The sequence below is a fragment of the Rhea americana genome, unplaced genomic scaffold (genome assembly GCF_003343005.1).
Source record: "Rhea americana isolate MKP2758 unplaced genomic scaffold, rheAme1 scaffold_173, whole genome shotgun sequence".
NCBI lineage: Eukaryota > Metazoa > Chordata > Aves > Rheiformes > Rheidae > Rhea > Rhea americana.
In genome coordinates, this window is record NW_028185850.1 from 1,929,162 (window position 1) to 1,944,003 (window position 14,842).

At 38.7% G+C, this 14,842-nt stretch overlaps 1 protein-coding gene across 1 annotated transcript in view; it reads left to right on the forward strand.

The window, feature by feature from the left end:
* Window positions 1-1,204: 1,204 nt before the first annotated feature.
* Window positions 1,205-14,842, forward strand: part of RASGRP3 (RAS guanyl releasing protein 3) — a 32,366-nt gene continuing 18,728 nt past the window's right edge. Inside the window, exons 1-6 of the mRNA XM_085301187.1 lie at window positions 1,205-1,267; window positions 2,579-2,710; window positions 4,040-4,187; window positions 6,647-6,820; window positions 7,134-7,250; window positions 7,544-7,819. Of these exons, the coding sequence (XP_085157313.1) occupies window positions 1,263-1,267; window positions 2,579-2,710; window positions 4,040-4,187; window positions 6,647-6,820; window positions 7,134-7,250; window positions 7,544-7,819 (852 nt within the window). The 5' untranslated portion in view covers window positions 1,205-1,262. The remainder of the gene's footprint in view (window positions 1,268-2,578; window positions 2,711-4,039; window positions 4,188-6,646; window positions 6,821-7,133; window positions 7,251-7,543; window positions 7,820-14,842) is intronic.

Consider the following 14,842-nt stretch of genomic DNA (forward strand, 5'->3'; position numbering starts at 1 on the left):
ATATCTTCTTTTGCCATGATTTAGGGTAAAGACAAGTTATAAATGATCCAAGCATTATGAGGATTACAAAAAAAAAAGTTTACGGAAATCTATTAAAATCAGTTGGTTCCTCTGATTTTGCTTCTGCATGTTCTTTGGATTATTGGTAGTTTCTATAACATTTGCCTTAGTGGGGTCCATGGACTGTTTTTCTCAGTATGGCCTGTTGTCTACTCAACTTTTTTTTTTCCTTTAAGTACTTAGCACTCCAATGTAACAATAGTTTTCACTAAAAGAGCATTTGTGTGCTTTGGTCTTGTTTCCTACCTATTTGGTGGACAATGAATGAACATTTTTACTTTTAATACTTTATATTTGACTCCATGTGAAGGATAAAAGCTCCTCACTGGTCATGAAAAATGTAGTTAATTCACCTGTTTCTTTTTTTTTTTTTTTTNTTTTTTTTACAGATGACAAAGGAAATCGGTGCTCCAGCCATTTGCCAAGAACCTTTCTCTTAATGCACAGGTGGTATCTGCCTTCCACAGAATTGGCTGGCAAGCTTCTGTCCACATATCCTTTCAAGAAGTCTTGCAAATTGACATTAGAATGTTAAAAGCTGATTATTTCTGTGGCTACATGTAAAAAAAAATCTGTCAATTAATCAGCAACAAACAAGGTTTTGGGATGAGGTTTTTCAGCCTCAAAGCTTGAAGTCTGTGAGCTTCTTTCTGCTGTTTGTTGTGGACATTGTCCATATGTACAAGTTTTCTGAGGTATACTTTCAATTAGCTTTGAAGAAATAGAAAAATATTTCCAAGGAATCTTTTCAAATATGTGATAGCAGATTGGCATCAGACTCTTAGGAACTTTCAGTGAGTGAAGTACCTAAATGTCATTCATGCCTTTTAGAAATTTCTGTAACCATAAATATTGTATGTTTTATTCAGCAGAATATTCAGGAATAGTATAGAGGCATCATTGTGAGGACAAAAAAATGAAATAGCAGCGAAGAAATAGTCTGTATAGCCTAAGATGCTCTGAAAGTGAATGAGAGATCAGAGCATACTATCGTTATCTCTAGAAGAAAAGTTTAGTACTGTTTTTATTCAGTTGGTCTAGTGCTTGGGAAAATAACACCCATCTTTTAAAACACTAGACACTGCTGTGGTTAAGAACAACATTGCTAAATCAAGACACACAAAGCTTTCTTTAACTAGTCCACATATAGAGATGCCAGTGGGGAGAACTGCAATGAATTCAGATTAAAAATCTGCTATTTCATGAGGTAAGCATGCTTTTTTCCTCTAGTGTTTTGTTTTTATGCTACTGTGAATACTATCATTATAGTTTCTTTTTCTAAAGATTAAAACTAAACCATGGGAGTGAAACTCTTGATTTTTTTCTTACATCGTCTCCAGTCAGAATGAAGAGGGAGTTTTCTGTGCTTTGAAAACAGTGGTTCAAGTACAACCATCCAGCCTTTAAGACGCTTAACGGCATTCAGCTAAAAAGTTCACTGAAAACTTGCGTTCTGRCTTACCTAGTATTTGAGTGTGATGCCTCTTAGAGTGAGGTTAGTTCAGTGCCATGCTGAGGAGAGCCATAGCCCTCCACGTTATTTCCAGATGTAGAGTGGCAGAGGAAGGTTGTCTCTGGGCTGTTGGCTTCAGTTCACATAATGTCCTCAAAATTTGTGACATCAGGAGGGTGTTAGCGATGCCAAAGCTATTACAGGTAGGGTATCCTGATCTTTGTACCAACTGCCTCTGGCCTTGCTGGTATAGGAAAATGTTCACTTTTTGGGTTGTGTTTACGTAGAAACATTTCTCTGTAAAAGACAAAGCATGAGTTTTTAAGCTAATGTGGTATGATCCACTTCCCTCAAACAAAGGCTTTTTCCTCCTTCCTTTGGACTAAGTTATCTCAATCTGAAGGAAAGAAAGAGGGGCATTTAAAGAACTGATATCCCTTTCCCCCCACCCCCTTAAATAGCTGAAGAGTGTTCTTGCTTCGTGGCTATCACCGTGGAACATCCATTGGAATCCACACTTTGATATTCATTGAAAAGTATTGCCTGAGCACAGTGAGTGTCTTATGTAAACAGGGGATAAGTTTTCAAGAATGCAAGTGTCACTTAGGTGTCCCCACAGCATGAGTTCGGGCACATGTGCATCTTCTGATGGGTCAGTTTAAATTGGCGTTTCAAAAGAGTGCTGCTGCATTCTGCTGTGGCAAGTTAACTGAAGGAAAATATACGATAAAATGGCTTTTGCATGACATCATTTATCRTCAGTTGGAATATTTAAGAATTATTTGAGCGTACTGATTCAGTTACTGACAGAGTTGGTGATGAAGCCTTTGTTTTACAGGGTCCGTGACTATCTATTTTTAAAGTCTGGAATCTTTCTCTTCAGCATCGTGGATAATTATAGCAGTGATATTTCGGGGTAATCCACCCTCTTTGCTCTAAAGCCAGGGAGTCGGAAATGTTTATCAGTCTTATTGATTTAAATATGAATATGAGCATATATATGTAGCTACTGAATGTTATGTCTGAATGCCTGGGCATCTCTGAACTGCTGTCTGTGAATTTCAGATACTGGATTTTGGAATTTCCTGCAGAATTTAACTTGGATCTTGGGCTTATTCAGTTGACTGAAGAATTTCGAGAAGTGGCCAGCCAGCTCGGCTATGAGGATCACATCCATCTCATTGATATCTCCAGCATGTAAGAATGTCATGAGCTTTAACATCTTTCTTTCTGTTCTCTGTAACAACAGAATTCCAATTTTGTAAAAATATAAAAATATTGAGGACGATCTTGATCTTGAGAGCATAAATAAGCAGTTATAGGAAAGATTGTATTCACTTCTAAATTTGAAGTTACCATAAATAAGAAATTTTAATTGCAGTAACACAGTTCAGCTTGTGTCACAATAAGGAGAAGATTCTTCTTTTCTATATTTTTTAATAAAAATAGGAAAGATACCATTTTCCTGGCTCTGTGGCAAAGCTAATGCAAATTAAGCAATGAATATTATTTTTTCTTACTAATTTTTGTGCAGAATGACAAGCAATGCAGTGACTGGTACATTGTGTAAGTCTTGCATTTTCTCAGGGAAGCTTGAGAGTTCTCTTTCTCTGATCAGTAACCTACTTATTTTTTCTAGCAACTTTCTGTGTACGTCTTTGCTATGATTTAACTGAACAATCTTTAGCGTTCTCAGGTGTAGCTTTCTTGCATCAAAAGGAATCACTCTTACTTCCTTGGCACCCTGAAATATAAGTTACCTTTTTAACTTGTATCTCACCTGATATTGTGTTTTTTCTTTTAAAATGTGGCATATGCATAGTAATCTTTCTTTATTTAAAGATTTGCATAGTGACCTGGAAGGATAGCACAATTAATCTCAGTGAGGGTTGCAAGAAAAATAGCAGTGAAATCACATATTGGCTGTTATATCTTCATTTTAAAATAATAAATTAGAAACATCTTTCTGCTCTATGAAGTGCTATTACTGTATTTGGGTAGGGATTATTCTATTGGTTGGAAGCAAATGATTTGCCTTTTAATACACACCCTTAATCTTACTGTTTTGTTAGCTGTTTGGCTGACTGTATTTCTGATGTTCCATTATTTCGTGGACCTGTGGGTCTACAGAGTAAAAATAAATCTACAGAGTAAAAATAAATCCTTGATGTTATTGAAGTCTCTTTGTCTCTTTTTTTCTTAATCAGAATTTTATGTGACCTGTTCTTCTTGAAATGTAGTTGCTAAACATTTTTGAATTATCATTTCCTGTACCACAGAAAAGAATACTTTGTTCTTGGGTTCTGGCAGAAACCTACTGTTGTGTATCACTTGCAGTAGTGCCTCTGAAACTCTTATCCTCCGTTATGTGCCTGAACGGGATGTCTTACTCTGAGTATTTGGAATCTGCTGGGTGTCRTAGATCAGATAATTCTTGGTCTGTCTCCTGGTAATTTTATACTACATGTATAAATTGTAGGCTGCACCAAAACAGAACTAAAGATTGTACTTATTTTTCTGTTGCAGTCCTTCCTATGACTGGATGAGAAGAGTTACACAGAGAAAAAGGATTTCCAAGAAAGGAAAAGCCTGCTTGCTGTTTGACCATCTGGAGCCCATTGAGCTAGCTGAACATCTCACTTTTCTGGAGCATAAATCTTTTAGAAGAATTTCTGTAAGAAACCTACAACATTTTCACGTGCAATTAAGAACCTGTCCTTAAAGAGAATGTTTGTATGGTTTAACACTTACAACTTCTTTCCCTCTACATTTCAATGTAGTAAATCTCTACAGTCCTTCATATGACATCCATAGATGTGGCTGGACTAGCATTTCCTTGATCATTTTCATGACTGACCATTTTAATCATAGAAATTAATTTTGTGCCTAAATTCTGAGCAAGCATTTCTGCTAATAGCTACTGCAGCCATGTACAGGGATTATTTTGATCAAACTAATATAGCTCAAGTTCTTCAGGTGCTTTTTTTCCCTTSAGAAAAATAGTTAATTAGTTTTCTGGAAACACTGGAGTCTTTGCATCAAATAATTTTTGAAAAGACTGAATTTTGTATAGCCTTTCTATAGTCTCCATTCACAGTCCTAACCAGTTCTTCAGAAACTGTCTTTTCATTTGCCAACTTAACATCAGGTCCAGGTTCAAGGGACCTCATGCGGTCTCTAGTCCAACCTCCTGCCCAAATCAGAGCCAGCTCTGAGATCAAACTGGGTGCCTCAGGGCTTTATGTGTCTGGAAAATCTCCAATGACAGAGACTGCACAACCACTCTGTGCTCCTCCTCCCTGGGTTGGGTGATCCCCTGCCCTCCCACACTCTCTAGTTCCTTGCAGTGCATTTCTACCTTTGCTGCTGCTGCATCAATCTGATGCTCCTGACACACAATGACTTTCTGATCCGTTCTGCCTGCTCCTGCGTTTTTCCAGCATTCACTGTCYTTTCCATCATTCCCACCTCTGACTCAAGAAAGTCCCAGAATTTATTGCTGTTGGCAGTGTTTTTAGCGTTGATGGATAATCTGGGTGGTTTTTGATGAAGAGAAATGAAAGGATGAGGGAGAGAGGGTCTCACTCTTAAAAATCTTGGGAAACTTGGCAGCAATACAGGCTGAGGAGTCCGTTTTGCTAGACAGGTCTCACAGAACAGTGGCAGCCAAAGACTCCCATATTAGAAGGAGTATGAGGAAATTGCTTTTTTCTCCCCTCCTCCCTTCCCATTACCTGCAACAGCCTCACAGATGTCAAGACTTCTATACTTTGCATCTGGCTCTTGCTGTAAGGTATCCATCCCATTTATCTCACATTTAGTACAGGGTGCAGTTTTGGCTATATGAGCAATGCTAGCTGGCAGTCCATGGCCTTCAAAGACTTTCTGTTGCAGCCTGCAGTGACTCCCTTGCTTCCTAGAGATGCTCATGAGAGACCTCAAAACCTAAAAGTTGCTAAATGAGCCTGGTATCTCTGACCCAATATGGAAAACAATTGAGAAATGCTACAGAGAAATAGCTATCATTTACTCAGAGGCATGAGTGAATCCAACTGATTTGTGTAACTCTTACAATCTGTTTAGAAATGTATGAATGCTGCTTATTTTTCAGGGCAGATAAAAGTGGTTTTTTAAAAGCTGTGTAACACCAGTTGTCAAAGATGGTTAGTCTGAATTCTGTCTTTTGTTTTACATATTAAAAAGAAAAAAAGAGGAGAGAGAAAGGGGAGTAGTAAATTAGAAGTATACGAGCAATGAAATACTGTGTATTGCAGCTTTGAGAGAAGTATCTACTGTATGAGTGCATATGCCATCATATGGCCTCCTATGGCAGGCAATTCTTGATCAGTTAAGAAGACCAAAGAAACCTGGATTGGCTGGGATTACTAGCAAATCCCTACACAAGTAAAAGCTTTGTTATAATCTTCTGAAAATCCACTTTGAAAACACAATTGAAAAATATTTCCCAGACATTTAGAGAAATTTAATTCTGAAATCAGTAGCTTTCCCATGTAAAACTGTATCTATGAACACACAAGGATTGAACAGTAACCTCAAAAGGAGCACGATTTAGCAAAGCTTAAACTCTTTTTAATACAGAAATTTCTTGAAAAAGGAGAAAAGAATGGCTCTTGGGATGCACCTTAGGCTCCCAAGAAGAGTGAYAAAGCTTCTATAGATTTCAGTGGTGCCAAGATTTAATTCAGTCAAGTTGGTCAGGTTGTTGGAAAGGGATGGAAACTCTTATATCTACATGCTTATAACTTGTAGCATTAGAGAATTTCCATAAAATATCATGCCAGTAGAATATGAAGTAAAAACACAGAGATTAAAAAGTAAGTACTGACTAAATTGTGGGAAAGCYGATTTCATGGAGGTAATAATCATGTTCCTCGTGCTTGTCCATGTATTAACTGACACGCAAACACTAAGTTTTTCTTTTRTTTTTATTTGATTTTACTTGACCAACTTAAAACTCTTAAGAAAGAACTGGTATGCAGCAGGGACTTTTGATAGGATCTGAGTAGAGGTCACTTTCTAAACAAGAGGACTTTTTAAAAGGAAAAATATTAGAAGTTTCACTTTGATTCTTACACCRTGCATTTTTTACTGAAAATGCCTTTCTTTTGTTAGTTTACAGACTACCAAAGCTATGTGATCCACGGCTGCTTAGAGAACAATCCCACTTTGGAGAGATCTATTGCTTTATTTAACGGTATCTCCAAATGGGTCCAGCTCATGGTTCTCAGTAAACCAACACCCCAGCAAAGGGCAGAAGTAATCACAAAGTTTATCAATGTTGCACAGGTGAGTCTCACATGTAGATTGTTTTCCTCTGGTAGAAAGCAGTAATTCAGATGGAGACTGCAGAAAACAAATGAACTGGATGCTCTTTTTATTGCTYGCTTGGTGAATAGCCTGCTCAACAGGAGCTAGTCTAATAAAAAATGAAACACTGAACTATTCTGTTATGTCCCGTGGTTTACTCATCTCTGTTTTAGTGGTGATAGGTTGGCTGGCAATGGTAGGTTGTCTGCCTGAGCTTGTGTTGTGTGACACTGGAGAGCTGCCCAATATACTCCTTTGATCTTTAGTTTTGTGTGATTAATCTTTCCTGCAGAAGCTCCTTCATCTCCAGAACTTCAACACACTGATGGCAGTTGTGGGAGGTCTAAGCCACAGCTCTATTTCTCGCCTGAAAGAAACTCATTCTCATCTGTCTTCAGAAGTCACAAAGGTATGGTGGAATCCACAATGTAAACATATTACACAGAACATCCCCTCTTTGAGGTCTGTTGGGTTCTGCAGTGCGGGTGTTTCACCAGCACAGCACTTGGATCATGGCAAGGTGCCCAAAAGGATTCCTCCTAGTGGAGAAGGATTAGCTCATGGAGATCATCTGTTTGATTGCCTGTGCTGAGGAGGAAATTAGCATCACCAGCACTCTGACATGAGTTGTACTCATTTAAAGCATATTAACRAAATGGTATAAATGTTCTCACAGACACTTGCTTCTGCGGCTTTTTGTAGGACTGGAATGAAATGACGGAGCTGGTCTCTTCCAATGGAAACTACTGCAACTACCGCAAGGCTTTCGCTGACTGCGTTGGCTTCAAAATTCCCATATTAGGAGTTCATTTGAAAGACTTGATTGCGGTCCATGTCATCTTTCCTGACTGGATAGATGACAACAAAGTAAACATAGTGAAAATGCAGCAGCTTTCCATCACCTTGAGTGAACTGGTTTCCCTGCAAACTGCCTCTCATCATTTAGAGCCTAATATGGATTTAATTAACCTGCTAACAGTAAGTGTTGTGCAAATTCTAATTCACTTCAGTTATTCAGAAGTTGAACAGGGGGTCAGCAGGGAGCTGGGGGGTCAATGGGGAGTTAACAGGGTGTTCATATCTATAAAGATAAATGCACTTTGTTGTCTTAGTTTTGTAAAAGGAGAGAGAGAGGATACAAAATAAAAATGAAGTTGCAGGAGATATGAATAAAGCTGAAGAGAGTTTCATTAGTGGAGTATGTGATGGCTGGATGCCAAAGCAGAAGAAGGGATTGTGTCAAATACATTTTTTAAGAATGACAGAAGGGAGGGTGTTAAGAGAAGTAAACCCCATGTTTTGACTCAGTATTTTAGGCTTATGTCTACTRTGCAGAGATCTGATGAGATGTTGATGTGGTTGTGTAAGTGACATTCTTACTTGTGCGTAATTTTGTTTTCTCTTCTCTGTGCTTTGAATTCAATACAGTAGTCTTCCTATCCATTGAATAAACATATTTTTGTATGTTGTTAAATAGCTTCCACCACCCCTCCTTTTTCCCCTCCCCTTTTCCCTTAATAGTGGCTACATTTTGGGGGGATTGAAATGTGCACATACAGATTAGAGATATGGATTTGAATGACTGATTTCAAATCAAAGACTAGTGAGATTTCAAAGAACATTGAAAAAAATCTATTCAAACTTGAAAAATTTTAGTGCACACACAGAGTTTTACTGAGGAAATAAATTCAATGGTTAGTTCTCTGTTTTAAGTTAGTCAAAACCAGAATATTTTGCAGGGATTGTTTTCCTTTAAARCCCTAACTGACAGGGCTAGAAGCAATTCCTTGTAATTCTCATTTTTTGCTATGTAGGCAACAACTGCCATTTTGATAACTACTACATTTTTCTTTATTTTAAAATATACTGAGGCATACTGCCTGAATCTATAAGCCAAGTCTTGTTTCTATTGAAATTTAGTCTGCTTAGCACTGATATTAAGTGGACCAGTATTTGACCCAGCACCAGATTTTTTCAGCCCGTGGGCAAAAAATAGTATCTTGAAACTAAGAGTGAACCTGTGAAACCTGAAGAAAAGAATGATGTTTGTTATAAAACAGTTAATGTTGCAAGAAAATAAAAGAAAGCCTCATACTCGTTTAAAAGTAGTCTGAAACATCTCATGTTGGATAAAGGACTTTCTTATATGTAATCATTTTATGGTGTTTCTGTTCTTGTTATTTTAACTTTGTCTTTCAGATCTCTAACCCAGATCAAAACAGAAACTGTTTGCTCTAAGACATTACAATTCTTTATTTAAACGAACTTACAAGTAGACAAGGTCTGTGTGTAACAAGGACAGGTTTGAGAATTTTTCCAGTGTTTCTGCTTATTGTTTTGGATAGCATAARCTTCTCAAGACCAAGCTTTTCTCCGCAGTGCTTTTTTTTTCTCTTTTAGATGGCAGAAAAAATTTCGGATCAAAGTCAGGGAAGTAATTTGTATACATTTGAATAGATGTATCCAGAACAGGCAATGTCTCAGCATTCAATCCCTAGGGAGGTGGGAGCTAAATTCCTGTTTTTCCTCATTCAGGTCAGATATGACCAYGGCTGTCTCATTCTAGGTGAATGCTTTGACGAGAGGGTTAGTGGGTGGGAACTTTAGAACTTTTTTTTAGTATTTTACTTTTAAAAGCTCAAAGATATGCCTATCTAGAAATTAAGCAGAGGTTGCTGGAACTGCTCAGGTACAGCATTTTGCACTGTAAAGGATGAGGAACATAAGTCTGAGCTTGGACCTGCTATTGGTGTGGATGGACCTGTGGCTTCACTGAAATGGGGAATGGGAAAGGTTTGGGGAATAGGAAAACCTTCTCCAGTTGTACTTTTTATATAGTAAGCTGGGAACCAGTCCTAACCATCATTAGTGGGGCAGTGGGGAAAAGGGATMATTGTCCACTGAAACAACTCTCTAATTAGAAGTGTTGGACTATAAAGACAGATATTTATCTTCCTGCTTTGTTTTAGTAAGGATTGAGAGTTGCTTTCCTAGCTCATGGCTTATCACTCTTTCCCTTTCCTGGTCCCTTTTGAAAGCTCATGGCATCTTACAAGGTTGGCTATGAGCATAGGGAAGTGGAGCCTCAAACTTCAGAGAACTGAGCAATAAGAAACTGAGCCCAAAAGCACAGAAATTAGACAATGTGAAGTGAGAGATGGAAGCTGAACCACTGCTTACATTTTCCATATGTGTTCTTCTCTCTTTYGGATGATGACCTGTATTTCAGAAGGAGCCAGGTTTTTCAGATTTTTCCAAGACCTTGCAGGTTCATATCCATCATTATATCAGCCTGAGCTGATTTATTTTATCTACCTTTTTATATATAAATATATATATATGTTTTCCTCTTTTTGTTTCCCACATAATGTTAGGGATTTTATTTGTCTTTATATAATATTTCATAGTATATTTCATTTCCTGGTAGAAGTAGTTGGGTAAAAGGCACTTTTTTGCTTATGATGCTCTGATGTATGATGTATTCATTCCTAGTATAACTCTGCTGACTTCAGTTACTGTTGAGCCAGTCTGCTTGCAGCTAAATGAAACTGCATGCTGCAGATTGCAGACCTGATCGTGAGTTAAAATTAACTTGCACTGCTCTTTTTTGGTTGTTGGGATACATGTCATGAATCATGAACAGGGTGGTGTCTCTTCAGTAGTGATGAAGACAGTCTTCGYTGTCCTAAAACCTTCCCTAGGTAATTCTGCCCTCAAGGCAGTCACTGGAAGCATAGTTGAGTCAAGTATGTTTGTTAGTGTGGGATTTTTGATTTAATACAGTGACTCCTGGAACGGATAAAACCCAACTTCTTCAAAAAGCTCCTGGACCTGGATTTCGGTACATCTCATAATGTTATGAATAGTCTCATTTTTCTTCCCGTGTGTAAACGTTTTCCTTATTTGTACCATATGAATAAATTACGGTACATTTTTAACATTGTTAACATTATTAGTGTTCTTAAACAGTAATAATGAACTTATGCAGTAGATGAAATATTTCTGTCTATCTCTCTGTTAGTAAGGAAGTTTTAAATTATAGGCTGGGGTCAGAGAAAGGGGAGAAGAAAAACTAGGATTGCAGCCCAAAGCTGACAAGAACTGCAGACTAAAAATAGTTGACCTTGCTGCATGCAAATGGTCTTTCAGCAGATTTAGCCTCCCTTGCTGCTCCAGTCATCCTCAGTTGTCAGAGGCTGAAGAAATGATAATTCAGTTTTTTGCAATGTTCTCCCTCTTTAATACAAACTCTATAAAAGTTTTCTCATCTCTAACGAAGAGAAATTCCCCTTCAAAACTAGTAAATGTGTATAAATGTGCGCCGTGCTTTTTCTTTGTGGGTGAATCAGCTCATCCGACTATTTGTTAACTTCCTCTGTTTTCCCATTAAGTCACTTCTATCTGGGCAAGCTTTGCTCTTTTTTTTCTTGTCCTGGGGGCAATGTGTTAGTCTCTTCTCTGGGCTCCATCCCTTACAAGGCTGCCTCTTGCACTGCACTCAGCAAGCACTAACAGTTTGGCCTGTGCTTGCTTGACAAATATATGGCTGGATAGTGGTTTGCCAGTGAGACAACTCACACGACAAGATAAAAGGGGTATCATCTCATGCATTAAGAGGAGATGTGGCTATTTGCTCCTTTTTTTCCTTGGTGGTGGAGGCCTGTCTGCTCCAGGGTGATCGATCTCTTTCAAGGGTTTTGAAAAATGCTGTTTGGGGTGACTCTGTGTTAAGAGCTACAAAATGACAGCTAGCTTAAAAGCTGCGGCGGGGGGCGGGGGTGGTGTGATAGCAAACTTCAGGCCACATGGGCCTGAGTTTACAGGCGTTTTTCAGGTGCTGTCATGCATGTAGACCAAAAGGCTGAATGGGGAAAAGGGGAACTTGAATCTCTCTGGCTTCAGTGGCAGTTGCTGAATGATCAGCATTTTGTAAAGTTGGTTCTCTCTTTCTTTTCGTGTCTGCAGAAAAACTCAGAAGCTTGCGCCTCCCCACCCTTCCCCCAATCTCGCGGTCAGCATAAAAATCAGTTCCTAACAAAAGTTTAACTTTGAACAACTACCTGAAACAAGCCAATATTTTGCATTAAAATGAAAATGCCATAAATAAAGCAAAAGTGTGCTGTATGAAGGGTAGTGAGACAAGTGCCAGGTGTGTCATAGGAGACCATGAAAGCTGAGAAAGAGCTTTAAGTGATGCAAGTCTTAACTTGGTCATGTGTAAAGCGGGCTGAATCATCTGGGCAAGACAAATGAATGTGGCATAGCTCAGCTACCAAGGTGCTTAAGCAAAGATAGAATAACTTTTTTGCACACATTTTTTCTTAGTCTGTGTTGTTCTTCCTCCTTTCATGAATTATTGGCCACACTTGTCCCATCTCCATTGACTCACTGACCCAGTTTTGTGCTGGTCCTGGGCCTCTGAAACCTGCAGCTAAAAAGCAGAAGATGTAAAAGAGAACCTAAGCACATGCTTTTCAGTGCAACAGGGAGGAATGCTATCTCTACTGACATTTTCTTAATTGGAAAGCTTATATTTGGAAAGCAAGTTTAGGTGAGTTCGTTACCTGCTGTGCAGTATTTTCACATTGTTTTCATTTCACAACATGAAGAAGTGCCAGTGGTGAAATGTTTCCTCGCTTTCAGCAGAATGGAATTGGCTGTCGATCTTTTTACTATTCTGCAGTGTATTTACACTAACCGTGTCTGAACACATTTGGTGCCACCATTTCCCCCTCACTATTTTTAGGTCTTAACAGCTATTTAACTAACCTGTTCTGAGACTATATGCAAATACCTGGAAAGTACCAGTCATTTGTACAGTCTAGTGAAGAGAGTGAGAAATATCTAAACAATCAAACTGAAAGTCGCCCTCCTCAACTTTTCTTCAGCAAGCTCCATTTCTGAAAAATAGTCATGGCTTTTTTGATTTCCTTCCCTCACCTCCAAAAAACTGCTTGGAAAAATAGGACAACAATGAAAATCGAATTAGAATGGAATCTACCATCCATTGTAAAAGTTGTCCTCRGAAAATCCTTATTACGTTTTTTCTGTCCCTATAAAACTGTAAGTAAAATACAAGGTGAGAGCTTATATAACTTCTGCTTGGTTGTCATGCTTGTGCATTTTTGCTAGTATTTGAACCTCCTATGCTAGACAATAYTTTATCCTCCATTTTTGCTTAGGCATTGTGCCTAATGCACTTACAGCCTCTGCTCATTAAAAGGCCAGATAACTCATGGAGGGGAGATAAAAACCTGCTTGGTAAATGTTAATCTATTTCCATCCCCAAATACATACCATGCTCATCTTCTCTACTAACAAAACTGTGGTCTTTAGTAGGAACAGGGCAAAGCCTTTCAAATTCAAAACTATGAATTCTGCTGTCAGTCCCAGGCTGATCTGATAAATATAATTTACTCTAGCTGATTTCTAGTTATTTATACCACAAGGGAACCCAAGACTACAATCACCGAATAGCTAAGTAGAATATTAAAACAATATTAGTTGCAGCAATTAGTGGATCTGCATTAATTTTAGGTTAGGCACTTACGTTTGGGAAAAGGGCACTGGTTCTGTCTTACCATTACACAAAATTCTGCCTGAATGAAGGTTATTTCTAGATACGATTCTACAATATGTCACTGGTCCTGTTTGTTGCTGCTCCTGCACTCCAGTCTCTTTAAAAATAATTCTCTGTCAGTCATCTACAGTGACTTATAGTGTCACAGTGGTAATTGTCTCTGCCTGCTGTGAAACGTCTTTTAACTTGATCTTAGCTTAATTGGGGATCTGCAAGGTAGATGATGACTTCAAATCATGTCAATTACTCCAAAGCCAATTAACGCAGGGCCAGGAGCACAGGAAACGTGCAATGGTCGCTTCCTCTCACTGCATGACGTTAGCCACAGGGCTGATTATTTTTCTCCTCCATCACACTGAGCAAGGAGGAGTTTACTGCCCATCTGCATCAGCTCTAGACCACAGCTGCCAAAGTAAAAAGAAACCCAAACAATTTCATTTTACTTTTACTGTATTTGTGTCCCTTCTTTTCTCTCCTCTAGTCTGGGAAAAGARTGGGCACGTGGAAGAAACAGCATGAAATAGTGAGAGGGGACTGGGGATAGGCAAAGCTGGACTGGAGTAACRGGGATTGCTGCTCATGGCAGGAGACCTTGGTTGTGTCAACAGCGAGGTCAAACCTGGCCTGGGTCTTGCAGGCCTGCGTCTGTGCTCGGCTCTTGGCCAGCACTTTCCAAAGAGGCTTTCCACCTCCGCGCGTYGGTGCGTGGTCTCTTCTCTGAAGAGGAGCTGCAGTAGTCTCGCCCCTTTTCAGGCCAAGAGAAATCATGAAATTTCTTTGGAACACAATGTGAATCAATGTGAATTATTCCTAGTATTTTCTTCATATGTTTAATAGACTTTTAAGGTGTCATTACCAACTTCTACATTGGGAGAGTTAGAGAGCAACAGATATTTCCCTTTTGGGTCTTGACAGAATTAAAGGACCTGTAGTAATGGCATGTGATTGACAAATCACATGTTTATAGTAAGAAAAAGTGGTCTGTACTGGCTTTCTCTGCCTGTTCTAGAAGAAACTCGTGTAGTAACAGGAACTGTGGTAAAACTGTAGAAATTCTGCAAATTGCATCCTCAACTATTAATCCTGACAGCCTGGACTTGTTCACCCATTTAGTCAGTACGTGAATAGAAACAGAYCATAAGGTCTACCTAGCCAGGCAGAATAGCTTGAATTTTGAACAGTAATGGTCAAGCATTTGCCTAAAATCTGTTTGTGGCAATTTGCTGGCAGGCAGGTTTGCATTAAACATTTTAAAATGTTCCATTTCAGCACACTAAAAGGGGGTTGTGGAATAACCCCCCCCCCCAAACTCTAAATGAATCGAGTGTTCTGTTGCAAATAGCTCACCAAATTTTAAACAGCTTTTATGAGGGTATTTATGTTTGTATTATGTTTGTATTGATGATGTGTTACTGAGCCCT